The sequence below is a fragment of the Theropithecus gelada genome, chromosome 16 (assembly GCF_003255815.1).
Source record: "Theropithecus gelada isolate Dixy chromosome 16, Tgel_1.0, whole genome shotgun sequence".
In the NCBI taxonomy this organism is placed as follows: domain Eukaryota; kingdom Metazoa; phylum Chordata; class Mammalia; order Primates; family Cercopithecidae; genus Theropithecus; species Theropithecus gelada.
The window spans coordinates 9,023,358-9,050,408 of record NC_037684.1 but is presented as its reverse complement, the minus strand read 5'-3'; the positions used below and the strand labels follow the sequence as shown (position 1 = coordinate 9,050,408).

The following is a 27,051-nucleotide window of genomic DNA, read 5'->3' as shown; positions in this document are numbered from 1 at the left end:
TGGAATGGCATTCTTCTCATGAAGGCTCCCTAGTCTGATCCCTCACTGGGAGTAATCACTTCTTCCTGAGTCTCATAGCAGAGAATTCTCTTTTATGTCTCATTTGTGGCACATTACACTTTCTGCCATCTATTATAGTTGTTTGTGTACGTACCTATCTCCTACTAGACCATGGCCTCACTGAGCGGATCTGTCTGGCTGACCTTTGTCTTTCCCCTAGTGTCTAGTTCAGTTCCTTCACATAGTGGGCATTCGATATCTATTGGGTGAATGAATGAAAAACTGAACAGAATTTCAGATTTTTAAATTTCTGATCATGGTTTATAGATTCCCTCCCTTTTTGCTTTTCTTGTTCCTTTCACATTTCCTTTTCTTTCTTTTCTATTAACCTGTGTTTTCCCTTGCACTGACTCACTGAACTTCTCTTTACCACTCCTTTTTTTTTTTACCCAGATTTTGCCTCATTCTTTCCCCATTAGCAGTTACTGTGTGGGTGTGCCATATGCTGCTGGTCGGATTTTCTCCATCCTTTTGTGGCTCGAGTTCCTTCATGAATTGGATGAGCAGCATAAGAATTGACTGGTGATTACATTAAGATCTTAATAAAAGACCTTGTATAAAGAACAGGACTTAAAATTTGTCAGTGTATTGCTTTCAAGAGGGAAATTTTCTGATGCATGTTTCAAGTGAAAGGGAAAGGGAAAAAAAATCTTTGGGTACTGGGGAGGTAGATCAGGGCATTTTATTCACAGTGTGGGATGTGGGATGTCAGAGGCATCTTATTTGACCAAAGAAATAATGCAGGAAGCCATAGAAACTTCTGCTAACCGTTAATATTGAATCCTCAATTTTTTTCTATAGCTGGAGAAAACATTAGAGATGAGTGTAGTTCAACCTTCCTGTTTTCCAGATGAGAAAACAGACCCAAAGAGGCTAAATGACTTGCTCATTAAACTGGGGTATTTGTTGCCCAGTGTTTACTTCTAGAACTGAATGTGGCCTAGGAAACCACCAAATCTTTGAAAGTAGTGGAAAGTTGCACTTGAAATGGAGGCTTTAGCTGTCTAAAATTGAAGGCTTTTGCAATGCTGAAAAGTAGACTGTCCAGTTGGTAGCCGGTTGGATTTGAGGCAGTTTTCACCAAAGGGCGGTTTAGCTGTCTCAGTCACTCCCTTCTTGGAATCCGTTCATTCTGCATTTGAAAAGGGTGCTAACATTAAATTATTAAAACATTTTCAATTTTTCTTGCTCTTTTTTCCAGCCCTCATATTCCAAGTTTTGTTTCAGGGTTAATTTCTTTATCTCAGCACTATTTGTGTTAAGTTTTTATTGCTTAAGTCAGATGTCAGTACAAAGCATGGGAAATCCAGAAAGTGTCTTAGACACTCATGATTGGTTTTTGGTGCTTGTTAGGTGGATCTTTTACCTGACTCATATAATAATGTACTTTATTGTCACTGAAATGCTGTCTAGTGAACCAGTTGGTGGCAGATATGAAAGGTTACCTATTTGTTGAAGGTCTAGGGTACAGCAATGGAAAGAGATCAGATAGCCCAAAACGGGAAGTCAAGTGCAAACAGGATGTGTTTGTCTACTGTAACTTGTATGCCTGTGTTTTGAAACTTGGTGCTGTTAAAAAGTTAAGACTTCTAATATTTGAGCTTGGCTGAAGAAGTCTCCATTTTGGGTTTGAAAAGAAGCTAACATAACTAGTCTTTACAGCCCTTGCCTTTATCCATATGCATGTCTTTCTTCTAGGGACCATTCTTTCTTCCTGGGCATGGTTGTTTTTCCTAGTTTATAACATACTGCATCCATATGATTTATAAAATGAAGCCACTGAATTGACTGCTGATGTTACTTTTGGTAGATATGGGATTCAGTCTGTGTTTGGCTATTTTTTAAAATAACAGTGGGAAATTTTAGCCTATAATTCACCATCATTTTATTTTTTATTTATTTTTTATTGTTTTGAGACAGAGTTTCACTCTTGTTGCCCAGGCTGGAGTGCAATGGCGTGATCTCAGCTCACCACAACTTCCGCCTCCCAGGTTGAAACGATTCTCCTGCCTCAGCCTCCAGAGTAGCTGGGATTATAGGTATGTGCCACCACACCTGGCTAATTTTGTATTTTTAGTACAGATGGGGTTTCTCCATGTTGATCAGGCTGGTCTCGACCTCCGGACCTCAGGTGATCTACCCGCCTTGGCCTCCCAAAGTGCTGGGATTACAGACATGAGCCATTGTGCCTGGCCTCCATCCTTTTATTTATATATATACACACACACACACACACACACACACATATATATATATATATTTTTGGTAGAGCCTGGGGAGTGGCTCATGCCTGTAATCCCAACAGTTTGGGAAGCTGAGGCGGGAGGATTGCTTAAGCCCTGGAGTTTGAGACCAGTCTGGGCAATATAGTGAGACACCTGTCTCTACAAAAATAAAAATAGCTGAGTATGGTGGCATGTGCATGTAGTCCCAGCTATTCAGGAGGTTGAAGTGGGTGGATCACCTGAGCCCAGGTCAAGGCAGCAGTGACCAAGAGTACATCACATCCAGCCTTGGCACCAGAGTGAGGTCTTGCTGTGTTGCCCAGGCTGCGAGCTGGTCTCAAAGTCCTGGCCTCAGGTGATTCTCCTTCCTTGGCCTCCCACATTGCTGGGATTACAGGTGTGAGCTACCACATCTGGCTACCGCCTTCTATTTTTTAATTTTTATTTTTTGAGACTGAGGCTCCCTCTGTCACCCAGGCTAGAGTACAGTGGCTGGAGTGCAGTGGTGCGATCACAGTTCACTGCAGCCTTGATCTCCCAGGCTCAAGTGATCCTCCCACCTCAGCCACCCAGTAGCTGGGATTACGGGTGTGAGCCACTACAACAGGCCCATTGTTTTTTTGTTGTTGTTGTTGTTGTTGTTTTTGGAGATGGAATCTCACTCTGTCACCTAGGCTGGAGTGCAATGGTGCGATCTCAGCTCTCTGCAACCTCCGCCTCCATGGCTGAAGCGATTCTCCTGCCTCAGCCTCCTGAGTAGCTGAGATTATAGGTGCCCACTACCAGCTCTGGCTAATTTTTGTATTTTTAGTAGAGACAGCGTTTCGCCATGTTGGCCAGGCTGGTCTTGAACTCCTGACCTCAAGTGATCAGTCCACCTCGGCCTCCGAAAGTGCTGGGATTATAGGCGTGAGCCACCACGCCTGGCCCATTCTTTTAAATAACAGTTTGCTTTTGATGGTTTCCAGAATTTTTAGCCTAACTTTTGAGTGTTTTCTGAGCGTGGTTTACAAATGACTACCGGGTGTTTGTGAACTTTTTTTAAGTCTTTGAATTCAAACTTTCCTTGAGTACTGGAGGCTGCATCTAATGCTAGCTGCTGAATTGCTTCACCCCTTGGCAAGTCTCTGGAGAAGAGATTAAGTAAGTAATTTGCTTGGGGTCACTCAGCTGGTAAACAATCTCAGCAGCCCCTATTTTCTGAACCCACCTCCCATTTCCCATTGCTTCCTACTGTGAAATGTGCTTTATTACGTTCATTAGAGGACTGGATTGGTTATAGGATAACCATCTGCTCAAGTCATCTCGGGATCTTTGTGGATTATCACAACCACTTGAACCAGGTCCATTCTGCTGGTCTGATACTATAATGGGACAGATGAAGGTTTTGATAATGTGGGGTGTGTATGTGTGTGTGTGTGTGTGCGCATTCTGTACTCTTGCCATATTGCAAAGAAAATCGTCTGTCTTTCCACTTTGTAATTCCAGGAGCAAAAGGGTAAAGTAGCAGCATATCTCAATGTGGATGTTCTAGTGACTGTGTGTGAAAGCGGTGAGAACAACATTCCTTTCTGCTATCAGCTCAGGTGTCTTTTTTCTTGACTCTATCTAAAGAGTGGTGAATATGAGGCATTTTGCACTTTGTTGTGGGATATAGGCCAATAGTAAAACCTGAAGATCAGGTTGAGCACAGGTGTTCCTGGCAAGGAGAGAATTTGGAGACGATACAAAGGTTTTTATGACACCAGGAAAACTAGAAATGTCTATTCATTTATGCTGCTTGGCATAGATACCGGGTAGATCACATCCTCCTGGCAGGAGCAGAAAACATTTCAGAAAGTCAGCATAATTTTCAGATTGAGATCAAACATCAAACCAAGCTAAAGGTCTGTGGGAAGAAGGGGGTGCTTAGTCTCAATTCATCCTGGATTTATCACCAAATCCTATCTGACTTCAGTGCAGTGCAAGCAATTACAGTGCACCAAGTGGAGACCAGAGGTGTATGTTCATTCTTTGAATTTGGCAGAGAAGGGTTGAGGAGCTAAGGGAGAAATTCTAAACTGGCTGGACTGCAGAGTTGTGGGTAGTAACAAACTCATTAGCAATGGGGTGGAATTGGGAAGAGATTTAACAGCCTGGGGCTGCAAGGAGGATGAACCACTCTGACCACCTCTGAGAAGTTTTTCAGGGGATTATATAATTAAGAACTGGTGGAAGAAGTATAGTCATTTAATTCTTAGAGGAGTGGTTTAAAAACTAAATTGAGCCTGATTAGAGGTATTGGCATACCTGCTTAATTAATTAATTAATTTTTGAGACGGATTCTCGCTCTGTCACCCAGGCTGGAGTGCAGTGGCGCCATCTCGGCTCACTGCAAGCTCTGTCTCCTGGGTTCATGCCATTCTCCTGCTTCAGCCTCCCGAATAGCTGGGACTACAGGTGCATGCCGCCACGCCCGGCTAATTTTTTGTATCTTTAGTAGAGATGGGGTTTCACCGTGTTAGCCAGGATGGTCTCAATCTCCTGACCTTGTGATCCACCTGCCTCAGCCTCCCAAAGTGCTGGGATTACAGGTATGAGCCACAGTGCGTGGCCCCTAAATTTTTAAAAAGCAGATAGAGGAATAGAGCTGATAAACATTGTCTTTTTAAAGAACCTTAATGGACTGGGCGCAGTGGTTCACCCCTATAATCCCAGCACTGTGGAAGGCCAAGGTAGTGGATTGCTTGAGGTCGGGAGTTTGAGACCAGCCTGGGCAATGTGGTGAAACCCCGTCTCTACTAAAACCACAAAAATTAGCCAGGCGTGATGGTGAGCGCCTGTAATCCCAGCTACTTGGAAGGCTGAGGCATGAGAATCGCTTGAGCCTGGGAGGCAGAGGCTGCAGTGAGCCAGGATCACGCCACTGCTTTCCAGCCTGGGTGACAGAGTGAGACTGTCTTAAAAAAAAAAAAAAAAAAAAAAATGCTGGGCATGGTGGTTTGTGCCTGTAATCCCAGCTACCCAGGAGGCTGAGGTTGGAGAGCACTTGAGCCCAGGAGGCAGAAGTTGCAGTGAGTAAGACCATGTCACTGCACTCCAGTCTGGGTAACAGAGGGAGACCCTGTCTCAAAAATAAATAAAAAAGTTGGGAACCTTATTGGGCCTTTCTGTGTTAAAACAACAACAACAACAAAAAAAATAACCTTAAAAAATACTTTGTTTAAATTATTTACAGCCAATTTCTGTTGAACACCCATTGTTTGCTGGGCTCTGGGGTAAATGCTTTGACGTGCATTATTTTAATCCTTTCAATGATCTTTTCAATGTAGCAGGTTTTATTGTTTTGAGGAAATTAAAGGAGTTCACACCAGAATTCATTCTATACCATGGTACATTTGGCTGCAGTCATTTTTCTGCAGTCCACTTTGGAAAGATAAATTGCATAATTTTGAGTCTAGACAGAATTCCTGTCCTGAAGTGCTGTATTTTCTCAGTGCATTGGAGTGCCAGAAACCCCTTCACCTAGTCCCTGCCTTCATTTAAAAATAAAATCCTGGTTACCCATTAGTCAGTCATTGTGATAATATCTTGTGAAAGCAGCTTCTTCAGTAGAAGGTACAGAGGAGCTTATCTGGTAAATCCTGTTTCCTGCACCAGAGTAGTAGGGGGATCAGAGTCTCTTTATTCTTGATGAGCTTTGTCATCAGTTTCGATGGAAGAAGGATCCTGCTGTAATTAAACTGCAGGTCCATTTATTCTGTTTTCCGCGTTGTTAGAAGACTTTACCCTGAACTGCTTTGTTTCCTGATTGACTCGCCCTTTGGGGCAGAATGCCTGGGTTGAAATGAAAGTGTAGGTTTCTCTGCTGCAGTGTTCAATCTGTCATCTCTCCTAAACGCCACACTAAGAAGCAGCCATTTAATTGGTCAGACCCCGGGGGTGATATTTTGGCACAGCTCCGTTGGTTAGAATTACTTTTCCCTGAACTTCATAGCAGATGCTGAGGTCCCTCTGCAGATATTTGTCATAGAATAGTTGAAACCAGGGAGTTTCTGAGAACATTTATAACTTGTGATTATTATGTATGTTTTTCAGTTGTTAACAGTTACCGCTTAAGAAAAAGAGCTCACTTATTGCTATTAGGAAGTGAAATCTCTCTCCTTTCCCCCTTATTCATATTATTATTTTAACAGTTTATGTTCCAAGACCCTCTGCTCTCTCGTTTCCTGTTATCATTTTGTTATGTTTCTCCTTCTACCTTGCTTGGGCTATGTAAGTCAGGAACAGCAGGCAAAGGTACACCCAGACCTGGGTGTGTCTGGTAGAGGTCGGTTTCTTTGATTTCTAGCGTGTCTTTATTTTACGTCTGCATTTGTTGTTTTCATGTTTATTCGTATTTACAGTTCGCATTGCAGCACCATTCCAATCCAAAACAACAGTCAAGGCATTGAAGCCTTCTGTGTCTTTTTAGTAAGAGATGGAAGTGACGGTCTTATTCCTCTTCCAGGCTCTCCTTTTCTGGTTTCGTCCTTCTATAATAACAATTTAAACCATTTTTATTTTCTTTTGTTTTTCAAGTAATCTCAGCAGACAAATAATTCTCTTCAGTCTTTCCTTCAAGGTATTGCTGTGGTTATATGTGTTTAAAATCCTTAATTTACTGATCATCCTGGAATCATAATTGTGCAGTTTCTGGCTTTTTTTTTTTTTTTTTTTGAGACAGAGTCTCACTCTGTCACCCAGGGTGGAGTGCCGTGGTACAATATTGGCTCACCGCAACCTCCGCCTCGCGGGTTCAAGCGATACTCCTGCTTCAGCCTCCTGAGTAGCTGGGACTACAGGCGTGCACCACCACATCCAGCTAATTTTTTGTATTTGTAGTAGAGATGGGGTTTCGCCATGTTGGTCAGGCTGGTCTCAAACTCCTGACCTCAGGTGATCCGCTGGCCTCAGCCTCCCAAAGTGCATTACAGGCGTTTACACGCTCAGCGATTACAGGTGTGAGCCACCATGCCTTGCCAATTGTGCGATTTTAAGCATGAATTTCTGTCCTATTTTTTTAAAAAAGCACTCTATTGCTGTTATTATTAGTTAATAATTCAACAAGTATGTGTTGATTACCTGGCATTAAGGCTGAGAATAAAGCTGTGAAATAGACTCACTCTTGTTTCCTGTTTCAATTTCCACACCCTAAATATAGAAGAAAAATAGTTTAAAAAGAATTATACAGGCTGGGCATGGTGGCTTATGCCTGTAATCCTAGGACTTTGGGAGGCTGAGGCGGGCAGATCACTTGAGGTCAGGAGTTCAAGACCAGCTTGGCCAACATAGTAAAACCCCATCTCTACTAAAAATACAAAAAATTAGCCAGGCATGGTGGCACGTGCCTATAATCCCAGCTACTCAGGAGGCTGAAGCATGAGAATTGCTTGAACTTGGGAGGTGGAGGTTGCAGTGAGCTGAGATCGTGCTACTGTACTTCAACCTGGGCAACAGAGCGAGACTCTGTCTCAAAAAAAGAAAAAAAAAAGAATTATACAAATTGTTAGCCAGTTGATTAGACACAGTGCTGCTAGAATGCTCTTTCCCCCAGAATGTAATCATCATGAGATTCAAGGACCTTGCCTGTTGTTCCTCTTACGTTCCCCAGAGGTACTGGAGATTCATGCTAAATAGTCTGATAAATCAATTCTGGTTATAAGGAAGTGTATAAGATTCTATGAAGCAAGGCATGGTGGCTCACACCTATAATTCCAACCCTTTGGGAGGCTGAGGTGGGAGGATCACTTGAGCCTGGGAGATTGAGGCTGCAGTGAGCTGTGATCGCACCACTATGTCACCAGCCTGGGTGACAGAGTGAGACCTGTCTCAAAAAAAAAAAAAAAAAAAAAAAAAAAAGATGTTATGAGAGCACAGACAGGATCAGGAAAGGTTTCCCTGAGGAAATAAATGATGTAAATAAATGATAGGTAAGGGAGGTGAGGTGGCAACAGTGCTCCACGCTGAGAGAATAGCTGAATAGCTGAATAGCTTGAGGGAGAGAGATTCCTAAAGCCAAAATAACCTTGGTGTTGGAAGAACTGAAAGAATAGGGTAGAGTAAGGAGTAAGGCCCTGAGCACTAAGGATTTGCTTTCATTATTATTTACTAGTTACCCAGTGACAATACTTATTTTATTTTTTTTTTGAGATGGAGTCTCACTCTGTCTCTCAGGCTGGAGTGCAGTGGTGCAATCTCGGGTCACTGCAACCTCCGCCTCCCAGGTTCAAGCAATTCTTCTGCCTCAGCCTCCATGTAGCTGGGATTACAGGCACCCATCACCGTGCCTGGCTAATTTTTGTCTTTTTAGTGGTGACGAGGTTTCACTGGGATTAAAGGCATGAGCCACCACACCCGGCTGACAACACTTATTAAAAGGAAGGTAGGCCAGGTGCACTGGCTCATTGCCTGTAATCCCAGCACTTTGGGAGGCCCAGGTAGGAGGATTGCTTGAGGCTAGGAGTTCAAAGACCAGTCTGGGTAACATAGTGAGATCCTGTCTCTACAAAAAAAAAAAAAAAAAAATTTAGCTGGGCAAGGTGGTGGGCACTTGTAGTCCTAGCTACTCAGGATGCTGAGGTGGGACGATCACTCAATGCTGCAGTTTGCTATGATGGTGCCACTGCACTCCAGGCTGGGTGACAGAGACTTGTCTCAATAAATGAATCAATGAAATAGAGCATTAGTTGCAGTTGAGACAAGTCAGAAACCCCTCCTCAACTGGAGCAAAGGTGAGTAAGAAGAGAAACTGAAATATACCTTAAATATCAAAGGCTTTATCTTTAGAAAGTTGGGGGTCTATATCACTGGTACCCTGAACTTGTAGAAACTAGAAATGCAGATGATTTATGGGATGTATAAATTAAAGTTCTGTAGTCCCAGGAATGGCTTTTCTATGTATTATACTTTGTACAAGGTGCTTAAGGTACTTTTGAATCCTACAAAAATCAGACCATTTTAATTCTGAGTTTTGTAGGATTATTGTGTTAAATAAGACAACAGATGCAAACATAACAACGAACTTGGCACATTTTAGGTGTCTTGTAATGTTTATACTTTGTTATCTTCTGAGAAAGGACTTCAGGAACCCCAAGTTCTGAATAACTCCCCCAATTTTCCCCTTGTCTGCCATCTGAAATAATAGCACAGAAGATTATGTCATGTCTAAAGCTTCAATCCTTTATTAAAGTATGACTTGGGGACTGAAGGAAAGAGGAGACTCCAGTCCTTGTTGTCTTTGATGTTACTGACATCTCAGTGTGAATGGAGGCTCTGGAAGCTGGTTTGGAGAGAGGCAAAGGTAAACATTTAATCCTCATGAACCCATGCCTTATTATAATGATGGCTATTTACTGAATGTCTATTACTGCCCTCTGCTCTTGATGTAAGATTGAAAAGTCCAGTGAAGTTATGATCCCCCTTTATACTGAGCATCACCTCTATGTCCAGCCTGTGAGGTATAGGAAGTTTGTTCCTGTTACTCTGAAGCTCATAGTGGCAACTTACTCAAGCTCATTCATTTATTCAATGTTAGAGCCAGGATTTAAGGTTGGTCTGACTGATTTTAAAGCCAGAATAAAACATATTTGGGAACAGCCTTTTTCCCCCCCACCTTTCTCTCCAACTCTTCTGTCTTCTTAAACTTTAGCCCTAAAATAAAATTCTTACCTAGGAAATATGCATGTATCCATTACCCATATCCAAAGAACTGCCTTGGAGGATAGAAAATGTCTGTTAGTATTTAAAGCTTTGGAAATGTTTTCCTCCCCTGAGTTCTGGCCTGTGAAATATTCCTTGTTTATGTCTAGCCCATGTACCATTTCAGCAGGGCTGTTTATCCTAATTCAGGCCTTGGGTTCTAAAGTTCTACCATATACATGTCTTCTCTGTGACTTAGGTATTCTGAATTCTTTTTTCTTTTCTTTTCTTTTTTTTTCTTTGGAGATGGAGTCTCGTTGTGTCACCAGGCTGGAGTACAGTGATGTGATCTTGGCTCACTGCAACCTCTGCCTCCTGGGTTCAAGCAGTTATCCTGCCTTAGCCTCCTGAGTAGCTGGGACTATGGGTGCACGCCACTACACCCAGCTAATTTTTTGTATTTTTAGTAGAGATGGGGTTTCACCATGTTGGTCAGACTGGTCTCGAACTCCTGGTCTCAGGTGATCCGCCCACCTTGGCCTCCCAAAGTGCTGGGATTACAGGTGTGAGCCACTGTACCTGTCCACTGAATTATTTATTTTAAAATAAATATCTCAGAAATAATCTCACTATCACAGAGAACATGCTTCATTGTCCCACCCCCAGCACATGAGACCAGTTAGTAGTATGGTTTACTCAGCAGGCTGCTTACTTACAAATGCAACAGTTGCCCTATTTTATGCTCATTGTGTTGTCACCAGCATTTTAAATCTTTACAAGTCAAGCTGGATACCTCAGGCAGGTTTACTGCAAAATTCCAGTAAACAGTTTCAAAGGATTTCAAGTTGCTTGCCAGACTAATTTATTTTAAAAGTAAGCAGCCTTCCAAGCTAAGAGATGATTTTAAATTTCAGGTGAGTTCTCAGGACATTGTGATTTTAAAAATTCTGTTGTTGGTATAAATCAGCTGTGTCAGGGCCTGTCCCACCAAGGGCCTTGGGTGGTAAGAAACCCAAGCTTTGGGTGACCAGAGAGAGGAGAGAGACCTTGGGCTTTCCAGCCAGCAGGGCCTATGAAACATGTAGGTCATTGGCATTTTATTTTATTTATTTTTTTGAGAGGGAGTCTCGCTCTTTTGCCCAGGCTGGAGTGCAGTGGCGCGATCTTGGCTCACTGCAACCTCTGCCTCGCGGGTTCAAGCGATACTTCTCCCTCAGCCTCCCGAGTAGCTGGGACCACAGGTGCTGGCCACCACACCACTAATTTTTGTGTTTTTAGTAGAGACGGGGTTTCACCATGTTGTCTAGGCTGGTCTTGAACTCCTGACCTCACGTGATCCGCCTGCCTTGGCTTCCCAGAGTGCTGGGATTGTAGGAGTGAGCCACCATCCCCAGCCATCATTTTAGAATTATACTTTTTAGCTGGGTGCAGTAAAAGAGAATCCTTTCTCAGCCTTCAGGTCTCATCTCAGGTATCACCTACATGAGGAGTCCTCCCCCATTTATACACACCAGCCCAGTGTGAAGAACCGAAAGGTAGTGACCTTTCGGTTCTTCACACACCAGCCCACTATGGCTTGAAGTTAGCAAGTGAGAAAAGTAGCATGGTATGAATTGGAGAAGTGGTCAGGGTCTTTAACCATGTAAGAAGTGATTATTTTTATTCTAAAATGCAATAAGAGTCCATGAAAGAACTTTTTTTTTTGAAGAGTTTTTAAACATTTTTATGTACAAAGAGTTAACATGGTTTCTTTCACTGGGTAGATGCCTTGGATAATCCATCCAAGGAAGATCACTTCTAGGGACAAGCAACGTTAAAGAGCTTTAAGTGTGTGTTTTGAGGGGAAGAGGGGAGTGGGTGATGCCTTGTGGAGAAATAGTTGGATAGAGGCAAGAATTAAAGCTAGGAAACCTGTTAAGAGGCTGTTCTTTTACCCAAGAAGCCATTCTAGACTCTGGAAATTCAGTGGAGCACAAAGTCCCTGCCGTCATGGGATTTCTATTCCAGTTAGGTAAAGCAGTTAATAAGTAAGCAAATAATGTCAGCTAATACCAAATGTTATGGTGAAATTAGAAAATGACATTAAAAGGCTGGGTCTGGTAGCTTACGCCTGTAATCCCAGAGCTTTGGGAGGCTGAGGCAGGAGGATCCTTAAGAGTCCAGGAGTTCGAGCTTACAGTGAGCTGTGATCAAACCACTGCACTCCAGTGTGGAAAGAGACCCTATCTCTCACAAAAAAAAGAAAAAAAAAAAAAAGAAAAAAGAAAATTACATTAAAGCTGACGTTTGGATGACAAGAAGGAGCTAAACATAGGAAGTTCTAGGGAGACCAATCCAGGCAGAAGGAACAAACAACAAATCTAAAAGGCCTAAGGAGGGAAATGTGATTAATATATGAAAGACGATGATTTAGCCCATCAGCAGGGGCAGGGAAGATGAAGGTAGGAATTTGTGAATCTTTGATTTAAGAAAAGTGTTTTTAATTTTTTTTTTTACTTTTGTTTTTGAGAGAGAGTCTTGCTCTGTCACCCAGGCTGGAGTGCAGTGGCATGATCTCAGCTCACTGCAACCTCTGCATTCCAGGTTCAAGTGATTCTTCTATCTCAGCCCCCCAAGTAGCTGGGACTACAGGTGCCTGTCACCATGCCTGGCAAATTTTTTGTATTTCTAGTAGAGATGGGGTTTCACTATGTTGGCTAGGCTGGTCTTGAATTCCTGACCTCAGGTGATCCACCCGCCTTGGCCTCCCAAAGTGCTGGGATTACAGGCCTGAGCCACTGCGCCCCGCCAAGAAAGGTATTTAAAGCAACCTGAGGTATGGGTGGAGAGGGAGGCCCAAGACAGCCTGGACACTCACAACATTTAAGAACAAAGGGAGGGTCAAGAAGCAGCAAAAAGGCTTTGAGGTAGGAGGAAAGCCACGGGTGCAGAGTGCTGGAAGCTAAGAGATGTTTAAAGGGGGAGAGTCGCTTGTGTCCAGCATTGCTGAGAGATTAAGATGAGGATAGAGAAGTGTCAATTAGATCTGGCCACTTGGAATTCCTTGGTGATCTTGAAGAGATTAGGAATAGTGGTTGGCTCAAGATAGATTGGAGAAAGTTTAAGAGTGAATTAGAGGTTAAGAAAGTGGAGTCGGCCGGGCGTGGTGGCTCACACCTATAATCCCAGCACTTTGGGAGGCCGAGGTGGGCGGATCACCTGAGGTCGAGAGTTTGAGACCAGTCTGACCAACATGGAGAAACCCCCTCTCTACTAAAAATGCAAAATTAGCCAGGCATGGTGGTGTATGCCTGTAATGCCAGCGACTCGGGAGGCTGAGGCAGGAGAATTGCTTGAACCCGGGAAGCAGAAGTTTCGGTGAGCCGAGATCGCGCCATTGCACTCCAGCCTGGGCAACAAGAGTGAAACTCCGTCTCAAAAAAAAAAAAAAAAAAAAAGTGGAGTCAAATATTTGGAGGAATTTGATTTTAGAGGAGATCACAGAAAAAGAGCTTTACTGGGGAGGGAGAGAATGCGTGGTCAAAATGGGTTTTTTTTTTTTTATTTTTTGGGTTTTTTTTTTTACAAATTACAAATATTTGACTAGGTGCTTTAAAAAAATCTGTCATTGGCTGGGCGCGGTGGCTCGCGCCTGTAATTCCAGCACTTTGGGAGGCCGAAGTGAGTGGATCACGAGGTCAGGAGATCGAGACCATCCTGCCCAACATGGTGAAACCCCATCTCTACTAAAAATACAAAAATTAGCTGGGCTTGGTGGTGCGTGCCTGTAATCCCAGCTACTCGGGAGGCTAAGGCATGAGAACTGCTTGAACCCAGCAGGCGGAGGTTGCAGTGAGCCAAGATCACGCCACTGCACTCCAGCCTGGTGATGGAGCGAGACTGCGTCTCAAAAAAAGAAAAAAAAAAAGAAAAAATCTGTCATATAGACCGGGTGCAGAGGCCGACGCCTGTAATCCTAGCACTTTGGGAGGCTGAGGTGGGTGAATTGCTTGAGCCCAGGAGTTCGAGATCAGCCTGGGCAGCTTGATGAAACCCCGTCTCGACAAAAAAATACAAAAAATCAGGTGTGGTGGTGCGCGCGCCTGTAGTCCCAGTGACTCGGCATGCTGTGGCAGGAGGATCAGGTAAGCCTGGGAGGTTCAGGCTATAGTGAGCCATGGTCGCATCACTGTACTCCAGCCTGAGCAACAGAGTGAGAGACCCTGTCTCAAAAAAACAAAAAAAACAAAACAAAAACATAAAAACTTTTAATTCAAGTGTAACTAGAGAAGCATACAAATTATAAGTGTACAGTTCGATGAATTTTTACAAAGTCAACATATCTACATAATCAGCATTCAGATTAGGAAACAGAATGTTATCAGAAGCCCCTTGGGCTGCCTTCCATCTATAATCCTGCCTCACAGGATGACCACTATCCTGATTTTGAACACCATAGTTTGCCTGTTTTTGAATTTTACGTAAAACGAATCATTTCCCATGTATTCATTTGTGCCTGCTTCTTTTGTTCAACTTAAGATTCGTCTGTACTATTGCATGTATCAGTTGTTTGTTTTTTCTCATTGCTCTGTAAACATAATTCTACTGTTGATGGACACTTCAGTTGTTTTCAGCTTGAGGCTATTACAGTAGGGCTTCCATGGATATTCCTGTAAACTGTTTCGGTGAATATAAATTTCTCTTGGGTATATGCCTAGATGTAGAATTGCAAAGCCATGGAAAGAGATGTGTGTGTGCATGTACACACATACACACACACACACACACAATTTCCAAATTGGTTGCAGTGATTTACACTTCCACCAGCAATATTAGAGTTCCAGTTGCTCTTTTTCCTTTTTTTTTTTTGAGACAGAGTTTCGCTGTGTCATCTAGGCAGGAGTGCGATGGTACGATCTGGGCTCACTGCAACCTCTGCCTCCCAAGTTCAAGTGATTGTCCTGCCTCAGCTTCCTGAATAGCTGGGATTACAGGCATGTGCCACCACGCCTGGCTAAGTTTTTGTATTTTTAGTAGAGACGGGGTTTCACCATGTTGTCCAGGCTGGTCTCGAACTCCCGACCTTAGGTGATCTGCCTGCCTGGGATTACAGGTGTGAGCCACCGCGCCCGGCTGCTCCAGTTGCTCTTTACAACATTTGCTAGTATCTCTTTTCCATTTTAGCTATTCCAGTGGTGGTAACACTTGGTGGTCGTAATTTGTACTTCCATTATGACAAGAGTTTTTAACATCTGGGAGATTCTGGAGCATACCTGTATGATGATAGGAAAGTTCCTGTAGAGATGGAAAGCAAAAGCCAGAGGGGATGGGCCACAGGGTAGACAGATTGATTTTTTAAATTAAATCGGGACTACATTTCAAGAGGGTGGGCTTCAAGGTCTAAGTGACCAAGGTTCAGATCTTGGCTTTGCTATCCTCTAGCTGTGACCTTTAACAAGTTACTTTACTTCTCCGAACCCTTTTTTCTCACCTGAAAATGGGAAGAACTAATCTACCTTGCCAGAACTATGAGGATCACATGCGATAACACTAGGTAAAAGTACCTATCTCGGTGCCTGGCAAATAAACATTCTTCCAGCAGAGAGTAGCTACTTTCTTCTTTACTTCTCAAAATATGTAATTACTTATCAGTTATTTTAGAGACTTAGCCTAAGCCCTAATGATAGGCTTTTCACAGAATTTCCTTTCAAAACCATTGCAATTGTACTTTAATTGCTTTTTAATGATAATATACAAGATGAAGCTAAGTCCATTCTGTACTAATGATTCGTAACGTGGGATACTTTTCTTTATGCACTAACAACATAGATAGATGCTTTTAACCATTCCAGAAATATGTTAGTGACAGTAGATGTACCACCCTCAACAAACCGGACATGATTCTGTAAGGCTTGCTTTCCAGCCCTTTTCTGATTTGCCATGTCAGAAAGGCATTTCTTTAAGGTTTGGGGGCATTTTATTTAGGTATTTTAAAAGGATTTTTGTAAACTGTTATACAATGGGTGCACCATAAGTGTGTTGATTCCAAGATGTAGCTGTCTGTGCTTTTGTGTAAAGCCTGTTGTTGCAGAACTACCTTGGTGCACAGAGCAGTTAATTAAAATCAGAATAGATTGGATGAGAACCTTGGGGATTTTTTTACTGCCTTAGTTTTTTGCTGGTTTTGGAGTTACATTGCAAACCAGCATGGCCCTTTTACTCCTCTCTCCCCTTCTTGGGAAGACTCATGACAACCACTGATCTACTTTAAATTATTTGCCTTGGGCAGGTGAACAAGCGGAGAAGTGTTTTAAAATTACTTAGGAATCTAGGACTTTGTAGGTTGAAATCACATTATCTACTCTCTTGCCTCTAACTATGACTGTACCAAGCCTACCTGGAATAGGTAATTTATTTTATTCTGTTATTAACACTGTTATTTTCCTGTTCAGCAGGGCTAAGTCTCCCAAGAAATACTAGCATACCTATCAAGCTGACAAAATCCTACTTGCTAGCTAGCCATTCTTGCCTCATATCACAGGGTTCTTCCACAGGGAATAGTAAATGTTCTTACTCACTACTGGCCCTACATCTCCCATTTTTTTCCCCTTTAGGGAAAGTGGAAGAGGAGACCCTAGTAGGCTTCAAGCAAGCTCTGTAGGACAGCAGTTAGACACTGTTTTTGAGGATTAAATTGCCAAGTCTGTCTTTTAAGAAGAGGGTGAGGGGAGTTTGGGAAGGAATGTTCAAGCCCTGAGTGAAGATCTGATCATTTTCTTTCAACATCAGAAGGAGGTTTGTAGATAAGAGAGAAATTTTTTCAGTTTTCACCTTAGGGAGAATTCTTTCTACACCTCACAATTAGTTCCACTTTCAGTCCTTTAATAGCAATATCAAATGCCATGTATGTATATCTATCTATTTAGGGATGAGGAATGAAAAATATATTCCCAAGAGAAAAGTATTTTAGCTTGTATAGCCTTGTTACAAACTCTTTCCTTCCACCCTCTGATATAACCCTGAACGTAGTTGTTATTTAGGGTTAGGGCTTTCCAGTTTGGCAGGAGAGTACTTCTAACTGACCACATTAGGACATGTTTTTTTTTGTTTGTTTGTTTCAATACCTGTCAGAGTGGCCAGGCGTGGTGGCTTATGCCTGTAATTCCAGCACTTTGGGAGGCTGAGGCAGGCGTATCTCACCTGAGGTCAGGAGTTCAAGACTAGCCTGGCCAACATGGTGAAACCGCATCTCTACTAAAAATACAAAATTAGCCAGGTGTAGTGATGCACACCTGTAGTCCCAACACTAGCCTGGGTGATAAGAGTGAAACTCCATCTCAAAAAAAAAATAATAATAAAAAAGAAAAAAGTAATTATATATATATATAGAGAGAGAGAGAGAGAGAGGGAGAGAGTAAAAGCCTAGTCGGCTGACTTTGGCAAACCTGTTCTGTTAGACTGAGCAGGTCTAAGGTATGTTAGCATTGGAGAATTTTGCCACTACCTGCTCTTTCCTGTAATAACCCCCTTCCCCACATATGTATATTCCTAGCATAAGACTTCATTCTCCATCTAAACTTGGAGACTATGGGATAACAGAATGGCAACCTTTTTTTTTTTTTTTTTTGAGATGGAGTCTCGCTCTGTTGCCCAGGCTGGAGTGCAGTGGTGCAATCTTGGCTCACTGCAACCTCCGCCTGTCGGGTTCAAGTGATTCTCCTGCCTCAGCCTCCTGAGTAGCGGGACTACAGGCGCCCGCCACCATGCCCAGCTAATTTTTTTTTTTTTTTTTTTTGAGACGGAGTCTTGCTCTGTCGCCCAGGCTGGAGTGCAGTGGCCGGATCTCAGCTCACTGCAAGCTCCGCCTCCCGGGTTTACGCCATTCTCCTGCCTCAGCCTCCTGAGTAGCTGGGACTGCAGGCGCCCGCCACCTCACCCGGCTAGTTTTTTTTTTGTATTTTTTAGTAGAGATGGGGTTTCACCGTGTTAGCCAGGATGGTCTCGATCTCCTGACCTCGTGATCTGCCCGTCTTGGCCTCCCAAAGTGCTGGGATTACAGGCTTGAGCCACCGCGCCCCGGCCTCTAATTTTTGTATTTTTAGTAGAGACGAGGTTTCACCATGTTAGCCGGGATTGGTCTTGCTCTCCTGACCATGTGATTCACCCACCTTGGCCTCACAAAGTGCTGGGATTACAGGCCTGAGCCACCACGCCAGCCAGCCTCCTTTTTAAAATTAGCCAAATACTTGAATAGGCTGATAGCTCTTCTTTCAGAGATGTTCAGAAGAGGCACTTAAGGTTAGAACCAAAGTTAAGAGAATAAAAATAGTATGGAGGAAGATGGGTTCTCTTGACTCCAGCCAAAGAAGAGTTTTCTTCTGTCTTGTATCAAGATGTTCAAGTTGAGTTATATGCCTTTCAAGGCCCCAGATCCCCTCGGGACAAGGACCTAGTTGAAATCACTTTTGGTGTTTCCAGTACCCACAATAGAGCTGGTGCTTCCTAAGCGCTTGTTAAAGTACATGGATTTTTGCCGGGCATGGTGGCTCACGCTTGTAATCTCAGCACTTTGGGAGGCCAAGGCAGGTGGATCACCTGAAGTCAGGAGTGTGAGATGAGGCTGGCCAACATGGCAAAACCCCATCTCTACTAAAAACACAAAAATTAGCTGGGTGTGGTAGCTCCCTGTTGTCCCAGCTACTCGGGAGGCTGAGGCAGGAGAATCACTTCAACATGGGAGGTGGCGGTTGCAGTGAGCCAAGATCGTGCCATTGCACTCCAGCCTGGGTGACAGAGTGAGACTCTGTCTCAAGAAAAAAAAGAAAGAAAAAAAAAAGTACATGGATTTAAACAATATACAACTTTCTAGTTTTTCCTACTGATTGTGCCTTACCAGGTGGGTCTGCCCATTTTGTGCAAAGTCCTTGTAGGAAAAATTTACAACCTGTAGATTCCTTGTGTGGAACAAAAGTTTACTTTTTTCTTGTGGCTAAATCTATCTCCCCTTTCCTTTTTAATTTTTTTAATTTTTGAGACAGAAACTTACCTAGACTGTGGTGCCTAGACTGGAGTGTGCTATGGCACAATCATAGCTCACTACATCCTCCTGGACTCAAGTGATCCTCTGTCCTCTCACATAGCTGGGACTACAGGTGCGTGCCACCATGCCCAGCTAATTTTTATTATTATTTTTTATTTTTTATTTTTTATTTTTTTGAGACAGAATCTTGCTCTGTCACCCAGGCTGCAGTGCAGTGACATGATCTCGGCTCACTGCAAGCTCTGCTTCCTGGGTTCACGCCATTCTCCTGCCTCAGCCTCCCAGGTAGTTATGACTACAGGTGCCCGCCACCACACCTGGCTAATTTTTTGTATTTTTTTAGTAGAGACGGGGTTTCACTGTGTTAGCCAGGATGGTCTCTATCTCCTGACTTCATAATCCGCCCACCTTGGCCTCCCAAAGTGCTGGGATTACAGGTGTGAGCCACCACGGCCGGCCTATTATTACTGTTTTTTATAGAGATGGAGTCTCAGTATCTTGCCCAGGTTGATCATGAATTCCTGGCCTCAAGCGATCCTCCTGCCTTGGCCTCCCAACATGCTGGGATTATAGATGTGAGCCACTGTGCCTAGCCCCTTTCCTGTTTATTTCATACTTCCACTTTTCTATTGCTAATACTATAAACATATATTTGGTTACACCTGCCTTCACCTCTGTCCCACTGTCTGGTGAATGAAGTGACTTTTATCCTGCCTGGGAATAGACCTACCCCCTAATCCTGATCACATGATGACTTCTTTTTCCTATTTATTTATTTATTTTTGAGACGGCATTTCGCTCAAAATGCCCAGGCTGAAGTGCGGTGGCTCACTGCAACTTCACCTCCCGGGTTCAAGTGATTCTGCTGTCTCAGCTTCCTGAGTAGCTTGGATTACAGGTGCGTGCCACCACACCCGGGTAATTTTGTATTTTTAGTGGAGATGGGGTTTCACCATGCTGGCCAGGCTGGTCTCGAACTCCTGACCTCAGGTGATCCGCCCACCTCGGCCTCCCAAAGTGCTGGGATTACAGGCATGAGCCACCGCGCCCAGCCGGATCACTTCTTTTTCTACTCCAGCCTTTACTCCTACTCCCATTTATTGCCAGCTTCACTTCCTCTACAGTCTCTTAATCTTTTGGGGACTCCTCAGCAGTTTGTGAATATGTCTACATTTATCCTGGTGACACCAGATCTTCTTTAGCAACTGCCTTCTCTCTTCCTTTCACTTTACAGTCAAGTTTCTTGAAATAATAATTTATCCTTGGAATTGTGTGAATTCTTACTTTTCATTCACTTTCCAACCTATGATTATCAGCTTCTTTCTTCCTAAACTGCTTAGGCAGAGAACACATATGGACACTTTCCTAAACCTTAGTCCACTGGGCATTTTGCATTCTTCCTTGTATTCTGTTCTCTGAGACATTTGACAGCGTTGATAATTTCTTCTTGAAACTAAAAACACTCTCCAGTTCCACCTTCTCTGAGCATTCTTTTTTCCTCTGTGCTGCTGTGGGCTTTCCCCTGCTGCCTTGTAGATGTGGTTTTCCCGTGCCGCCTTCTCTTCTGACCCAGACCATCTAATCAGTCTCCGGCCCCACTCTGGCTTTACGTACTTCGGGTGGGCCACGTGTTCCCAAACCTTTATCTTCAGCCCAAACATGTATTGTATTTAGCCCTGGCTAAATACAAAAATTAGCCAGGCATGGTAGCAGGCGCCTGTAATCCCAGCTACTCGGGAGGCTGAGGTAGGAGAATCACTTGAACCTGGGAGGCAGAGGTTACAGTGAGCTGAGCTCCCGCCTCTGCACTCCAGCCTGGGCGACAGAATGAGACTCCATCCCAAAAAAAAGTTAGTGAATTGTCTACAACCTTGTCCTCTTTGCAGGGGACAAGCCCGGAAAGCCAGATGGTAATTGTTGTGAAATCTGTAGGTTTATTAGGTTTATTTTGTACCTTTGCCTTCCCAGAAAAATTGTAGTTAAAAGCATTGTTATAATGCAGATAACAACAACTAATGTTTATATAGTGCTTTATAGCATACAGACTGTCCAGATGAGAAAAATGAAGTACAGAAAGTCTATTACTTGTTAGAGGTAGATAACACAGCCTTTAAGTAGTAGAGCAGGACTTAGGACTGAGGCCTTCTTATTCCAGATTCTATATTCTTTTTATTATTACACACTGTCTCAGATTTGTCTATCAACATGTGATTTAAAGAATTACAAAATTTGGCGGGGCATGGTGACTCACACCTGTAATGCCAGCACTTTGGGAGGCCGAGGCAGGTGGATCACTTGAGGTCAGGAGCTTGAGACCAGCCTGGGCAATATGACAAAACTCAGTCTCTACTAAAAATACAAAAATTGGCCAGGTGCGGTGGCTCACAACTGTAATCCCAGCACTTTAGGAGGCCAAGTTGGGTGGATCATGAGGTCAGGAGATCGAGACCATCCTGGCTAACACGGTGAAACCCCCATCTCTACTAAAAATACAAAAAATTAGCCAGGCATGGTGGCGGGCGCCTGTAGTCCCAGCTACTTGGGAGGCTGAGGCAGGAGAATGGTGTGAACCCGGGAGGTGGAGCTTGCAGTGAGCCGAGATTGCACCACTGCACTCAAGGCTGGGCGACAGAGCAAGACTCCATCTCAAAAAAAAAAAAAAAAAAAATTAGCTGGGCATGATGACACACGCCTGTAATCCCAGCTATTCAGGAGGCTGAGGCAGGAGAATCACTTGAACCTGGGAGGCGGCAGTTGCAGTGAACTGAGATCATACCACTCCACTCCAGCCTGGGTGACCCAGTGAGACCCCTGTCTCAAAAAAAAAAAAAAAAAAAAAAAAAATTACAAAATATCTATTTTAGAGGGCTATTCCTCCTCTGTTATCTCCATTCTCTTGCCAACAAAGAGCTCATTTACTTTATCATACACACACTCTGTGAAGAACTCTTTACTTCATTATTCCATGTGAACTGTTAATTGCAAGTAAAGGCCAGATTACTTGCAATTCTTCTTCTGGGAACTTAAGTTCTTGGGAACTAAGTTCCTCTTCTGGGAACTTAGAACCCTCAAACAGGTTATATCGAGTCAAGAGAGAAATGTTCTTGATGTGCTGAAGACTGAACAAATGTGTGATTAGTTAAGACTTAGATATTGGATATGATTCATTCATTTGCTGGTTCTTGTTGAGCTACCTGTCTAACTGGGCACTGTTAGACTATCACAATCCCTGTTGTGGTCGGGGTCAGAGGCAAGCTGGGGAGACAGGTGTTAACCAGGGACCCCTGCAGGGGAGAGAATTATATCACAGGTGCAGTGGAGGCAGTGTTGGAAAGCTAAAAAGGACCTAGAGAAGTGAAGAGGTCTAAGGTTATGAGCTATTTGACCTAGGAAGTTACTTCCCCTTGCTGGTTCTCATTCTTTTTTCCTCTATAAAATGACCCAGGTTGAATCAGTTGGCTTCTTAGTTCCTTCCACTTTATGAAAGTGCCTTTGTTAAAACAATGAGTCAGGAGGCAGCAGAGCATTCTATTGTGTGAACTGATTATCGAATAATAACACTAAATGTTTCGTTTATTATCTCTGTAAGCAAAGAGTTCAGGCTCAATGTGTCTACATTGGCTGCTTTAGTCGACTGAGAAAAACACTCATATCTCACATCAATGCTTGGCATTTGAGTGGGCCCTCTTACAATTGTTGGGTTATTCTGACATTTGAGGGATTCAATCCAGATCCTCTTTGTTTTCTGATCGTAGAAATCATCACCCCTTTGTCCCCAGTACCTGCATTTGATATGTAAAATGGGAGTAATAAACCACCCCTCCTTTTTTTTTTTTTTTTTTTTGAGACAGGGTCTCACTTTGTCACCCAGGCTGGAGTATAGTAGTGCAGTGGCACAATCTCAGCTCACTGCCACCTCTGCCTCTCAGGCTGAAGTGATCCTCATATCTCAGCCTCCTGAGTTCCTGGATTACAGGTGTGTGCCACTACCCCTGGCTAATTTTTGTATTTTTTTGTAGAGATGGGATTTTGCCATGTTGGCCAGACTGGTCTTGAACTCCTGAGATCGAGTGATCCTCCCACCTTGGCTTCTCAAAGTGCTGGGATTATAGGCGTAAGCCACCATACCTGGCCAACACTTCTTTTTTTTTTTTTTGAGATGGAGTTTCACTCTTGTCACCCAGGCTGGAGTGCAGTGGCGTAATCTCCCGTCACTGCAACCTCCGCCGCCTGGGTTCAAGCCATTCTCCTCCCTCAGCCTTCTGAGTAACTGGGATTTCAGACATGTGCCACCACACCTGGCTAATTTTGTATTTTTAGTAGAGATGGAGTTTCTCCATGTTGGTCAAGCTGGTCTCAAACTCCTGACCTCAGGTTATCCGCTTGCCTCAGTCTCCCAAAGTGCTGGGATTAACAGGTGTGAGCCACCACACCTGGCTCTGAACACTTCTTAATAAACCTACAGAGGCTCTGATTCAGGAAGGAAGCAAATATTTGTTGAGCTTCTGCTACGTGGACAATAGTGCTAGGGAACAGTACGGTACATAATGAAAGAATATTCCCTGCCCTTGGAGGAATTTATGGCTTAGTAATAGAAAATAAAGAGCAAGATATACCTGGGCAAGAAAGTATAATAGGTGCTGTGATAGAAGTTTATCTAGGATTGGGGGTACAAATGTAAGAGTAGTTTTACTGGCTGGCAGGACGGGAAATCAATGAATGGACAACATAGTATGGGGAAAAGGATGTTAGGTTTGGAGTCAGAAAACCTGGGTTTGTAGAATCTCAACTCTGTATATTAACTCTCTATATATTAGCTATATATTTTATTTCTTTGAGTCTGGGTTGCATTGTTTATATAAAGCAATTAACAATAGTCTTCCCCAGCCCAGTGCCATGGCTCACGCCTTAATCCTAGCACTTTGGGAAGCCAAAGTGGGCCCATCACAACATCAGGAGTTTGAGACCAGCCTGGCCAATGTGGTGAAACCCTGTCTCTATTAAAAATACAAAAAATTTAGCCAGGCATGGTGGCGGGCACCTGTAATCCAAACTGTTCGGGAGGCTGAGGCTGGAGAATTGCTTGAACCCAGGAGGCGGAGGTTGCGGTGAGCCAAGATCACACCACTGCACTCCAGCCTGGGCAACAAGAGCGAAACTCTGTCTTGGGAGAAAAAAAAAAAAAGAAATCTGTGATCCTTGAAAACACATCCACCCCTCTACCTTGGTGGCATGTGTGGATTGAGTATCACTGCTCACCTGTGCTCTCGGACATCAAAAGGACAGTAGAGGTGTATCTTAACTCTGACCTTTTCCCCTTTCCTCCCTTGCACCAGATTTTATCATGTGGGCAACCTGCTGCAACTGGTTCTGCCTGGATGGACAGCCTGAAGAGGTCCCACCACCCCAGGGAGCCAGGATGCAGGCCTATTCCAACCCTGGGTACAGCTCCTTCCCTTCCCCAACAGGCCTGGAACCAAGCTGCAAGTCCTGTGGGGCTCACTTTGCAAGCACAGCCAGGAAGGTGAGTGCTGACTTCTTGGCCTGCTCTGCCACTGCAGCCTATGGACCATGGGCAAGCACTGCTGACCCCTCTGAGTGCCTGCAACCTTGCCTTTCTCTGTGTAATGCTGGTGACCCAGACCTGTCCCTTTCACAAAAATGTTCAAGAAGAACTAACCAAGTAAAAGCAAAAGCAAAGCATGTCAGCATAGATTTGGAGTCAGTAGACCTGAATTCAGTTATCAGCTTTGCTGCTTACTAGCTATATGATTTAACCTCTCTTGAGATTCAGTTTCCCTGTTATAAAATGGGATGATTGTTGTCCTCATCTTTCAGTGTTGTGGGAATAAAGTGAGACAAGAAAGCCATGAAGGGTGCCTAGCACAATGCTTAGAATGTCGTAGGCACTTGATGTTATTTACTTCATTAGCCACCATCACAAAAGACCTGATTGCAGATTAACTTGTTCTTTTTATCAAAAACAATGTTAAGGATGCCTCAGATACATTAGGACCATAACAAAGACTGGAGCTTATTTACTGTAGCAGATTTCATTTGAAATGCTTGGGAGCCATGCTTCCCAAATGAGTGAGCTGGAAGTAAAATTACTGGCTGGATTATGGTGTCTAGGTGTGCACCCTCCCTCTTCCAGAGACAGTGAGTTATCTGTGATCAAGCAGGACTAGGGCAGAAGGTAAACCCTCACCTGGATAAAGAACTCCTGCATTCTGCATTTTTCTGCAGAATGGGAAGTTTGCAGCCCAGAATAAGTGATAGGATATGATGTTAAAATGGTGATCAAGCGAAATTTGAGAGGAAATCATACTTTTAAACCATCTGCTATGTGCAAAGGACTGTTTAAGGAATTTAAATTTTTTTTATTTCATTTAATCCGCACAATAGCTATGATATACATTTTAGAATCTCCCAAATCCCATTTTACATATGAGAAACTAGGGCTCAGGGTTTAAAATTTAAGAAGAACATTGAATGTGTTAAATTCCTGACAAATAGCATGAGAGATATTAAAATACTCATTCTTTTCCCTTGACTTCAGTAGTGCTCAAGATCACATAGTTATTAAATGACAGAGCCGGGATTCAAACCCAGGTCCTTGATTCCAAAGCTCCCTCCAGAAGACGTTCGGCATGTCGAGTAGAAGATGACAGTTATAGGCCTGGGTGCCTAGAGAAGCAAGGCAATGATTAAAATAAGGTGCTTTTTTTCTTATTTATTGGAAAATGAATTACTGAATATCTACTGTGTATCAGGAATTGCCTGGGCTAGGGAGGCAGAGATGAAGAAGGTCATTCCTGCTTAACAGGGAGCTTGCAGTCGCACAGGGAGGTGAGGACAGTGCACACCATACAATGTGACAAAAGAAAAGTGTGTGTAACAAGAAGAGCTTCTGTGAGGGGAAGAAAAATTCCAGTTTGGATGGTAAAAGATGATTATTGGTACAATATTTTCTTGCTACAAAAGTATGAATTTTGTGCAATTTACAGTGAATTTTGTGAATATTAAGGGTGTTTTCATCTATGAGAATTTTTCATTTGTAATTTCATGCTTAAGTGGATCAGCATTCTTATCTTAAGGGTTTGGCATTTAACAGCCAGGGGCTTTCAAAATGTCTTTTTCTAGAAGTGCTTGAATTGAAATGATTACATGGATCCTACTGTCTTTTTCTTTTCCTTTTTCTTCATTATGGTCAGTATTTTCTGATTGCTTTCTGGGTGCAAAGCACAGATAACATTCAGGACTTTATAGAGAGAACATAAGGAAGATGTGGCCCTTGCATTCCCTGAGTTTTCAGTCCTAAAGAGAAATGGCAGACTGTAATTTTGCCACAAGCCAAATACCCCACCTCTATTGGTAATACCTCTCTGTGGTTTAGCTGTGACCGACAGTTTTGGAGGGAGTCTGGCACCCAGCCTCTTTAGTTGGACCAGTTGGAGGAGGAGGTTATGCTTGGAGCCATGGAAGTGATATTCAGATCTCAGAGTGTTAAGAGAGGACTGGGTCTTAGGTGCCGGTAAGGGGAAAAGAAATTAAAGGTGACTGTTTTACCTTTTCTGGAGCATCTACCTTGTGCTAAGGTTTTATATACATTCTCTCATGTAATATTTCCCATATTCCAGGGAATAGGGGTGGGAGGGAGTAGGAGCAAGGGAAGGGCAGTTGGCAAACGGGAGCCAGCAGAGCCCTGCACACAGCATCCTTGAAGGATGGTGCCCACCTGAGGTGCCATGGCCAGTTCTGTGATGCTGGATATCTCAGTGCACTCTGGGCATTTCTGCAGGCACGTTGGTTGCCTCCACTAACTCATCTTTCATACTACCTGGTTACTCAGTTGTTTTGAACCATTTGGTATAATTTATACATAAGTGTGTCCTTTGCTTATTCTGCCTGCATTTGTTGACAGCCCTTTTTTCCTTTCCTCTTGTTCTCTCCTTCCACTGCAAACTGGGGTTTTAGCCTCAAGCCCTATCCTGTTCCTGTAGGGTGTGTTTCAGGTGCCAGCTTATTTCAGAGTCCCCTGTGAGCCAGTGGGTGTATAGAAGCTAGGTTGCTGTCTGCATTCTGATC

General features: G+C 43.4%; 1 protein-coding gene across 3 annotated transcripts in view; it reads left to right on the top strand.

Moving 5' to 3' along the window:
* The window catches only part of RFFL (ring finger and FYVE like domain containing E3 ubiquitin protein ligase), an 80,978-nt gene that overhangs the window by 38,875 nt on the left and 15,052 nt on the right, over positions 1-27,051 (top strand). For all 3 annotated transcript variants that reach the window (XM_025361415.1, XM_025361413.1, XM_025361414.1), the window contains exon 2: positions 24,300-24,487. In XM_025361415.1, the coding sequence (XP_025217200.1) occupies positions 24,308-24,487 (180 nt within the window). In that variant the 5' untranslated portion in view covers positions 24,300-24,307. The remainder of the gene's footprint in view (positions 1-24,299; positions 24,488-27,051) is intronic.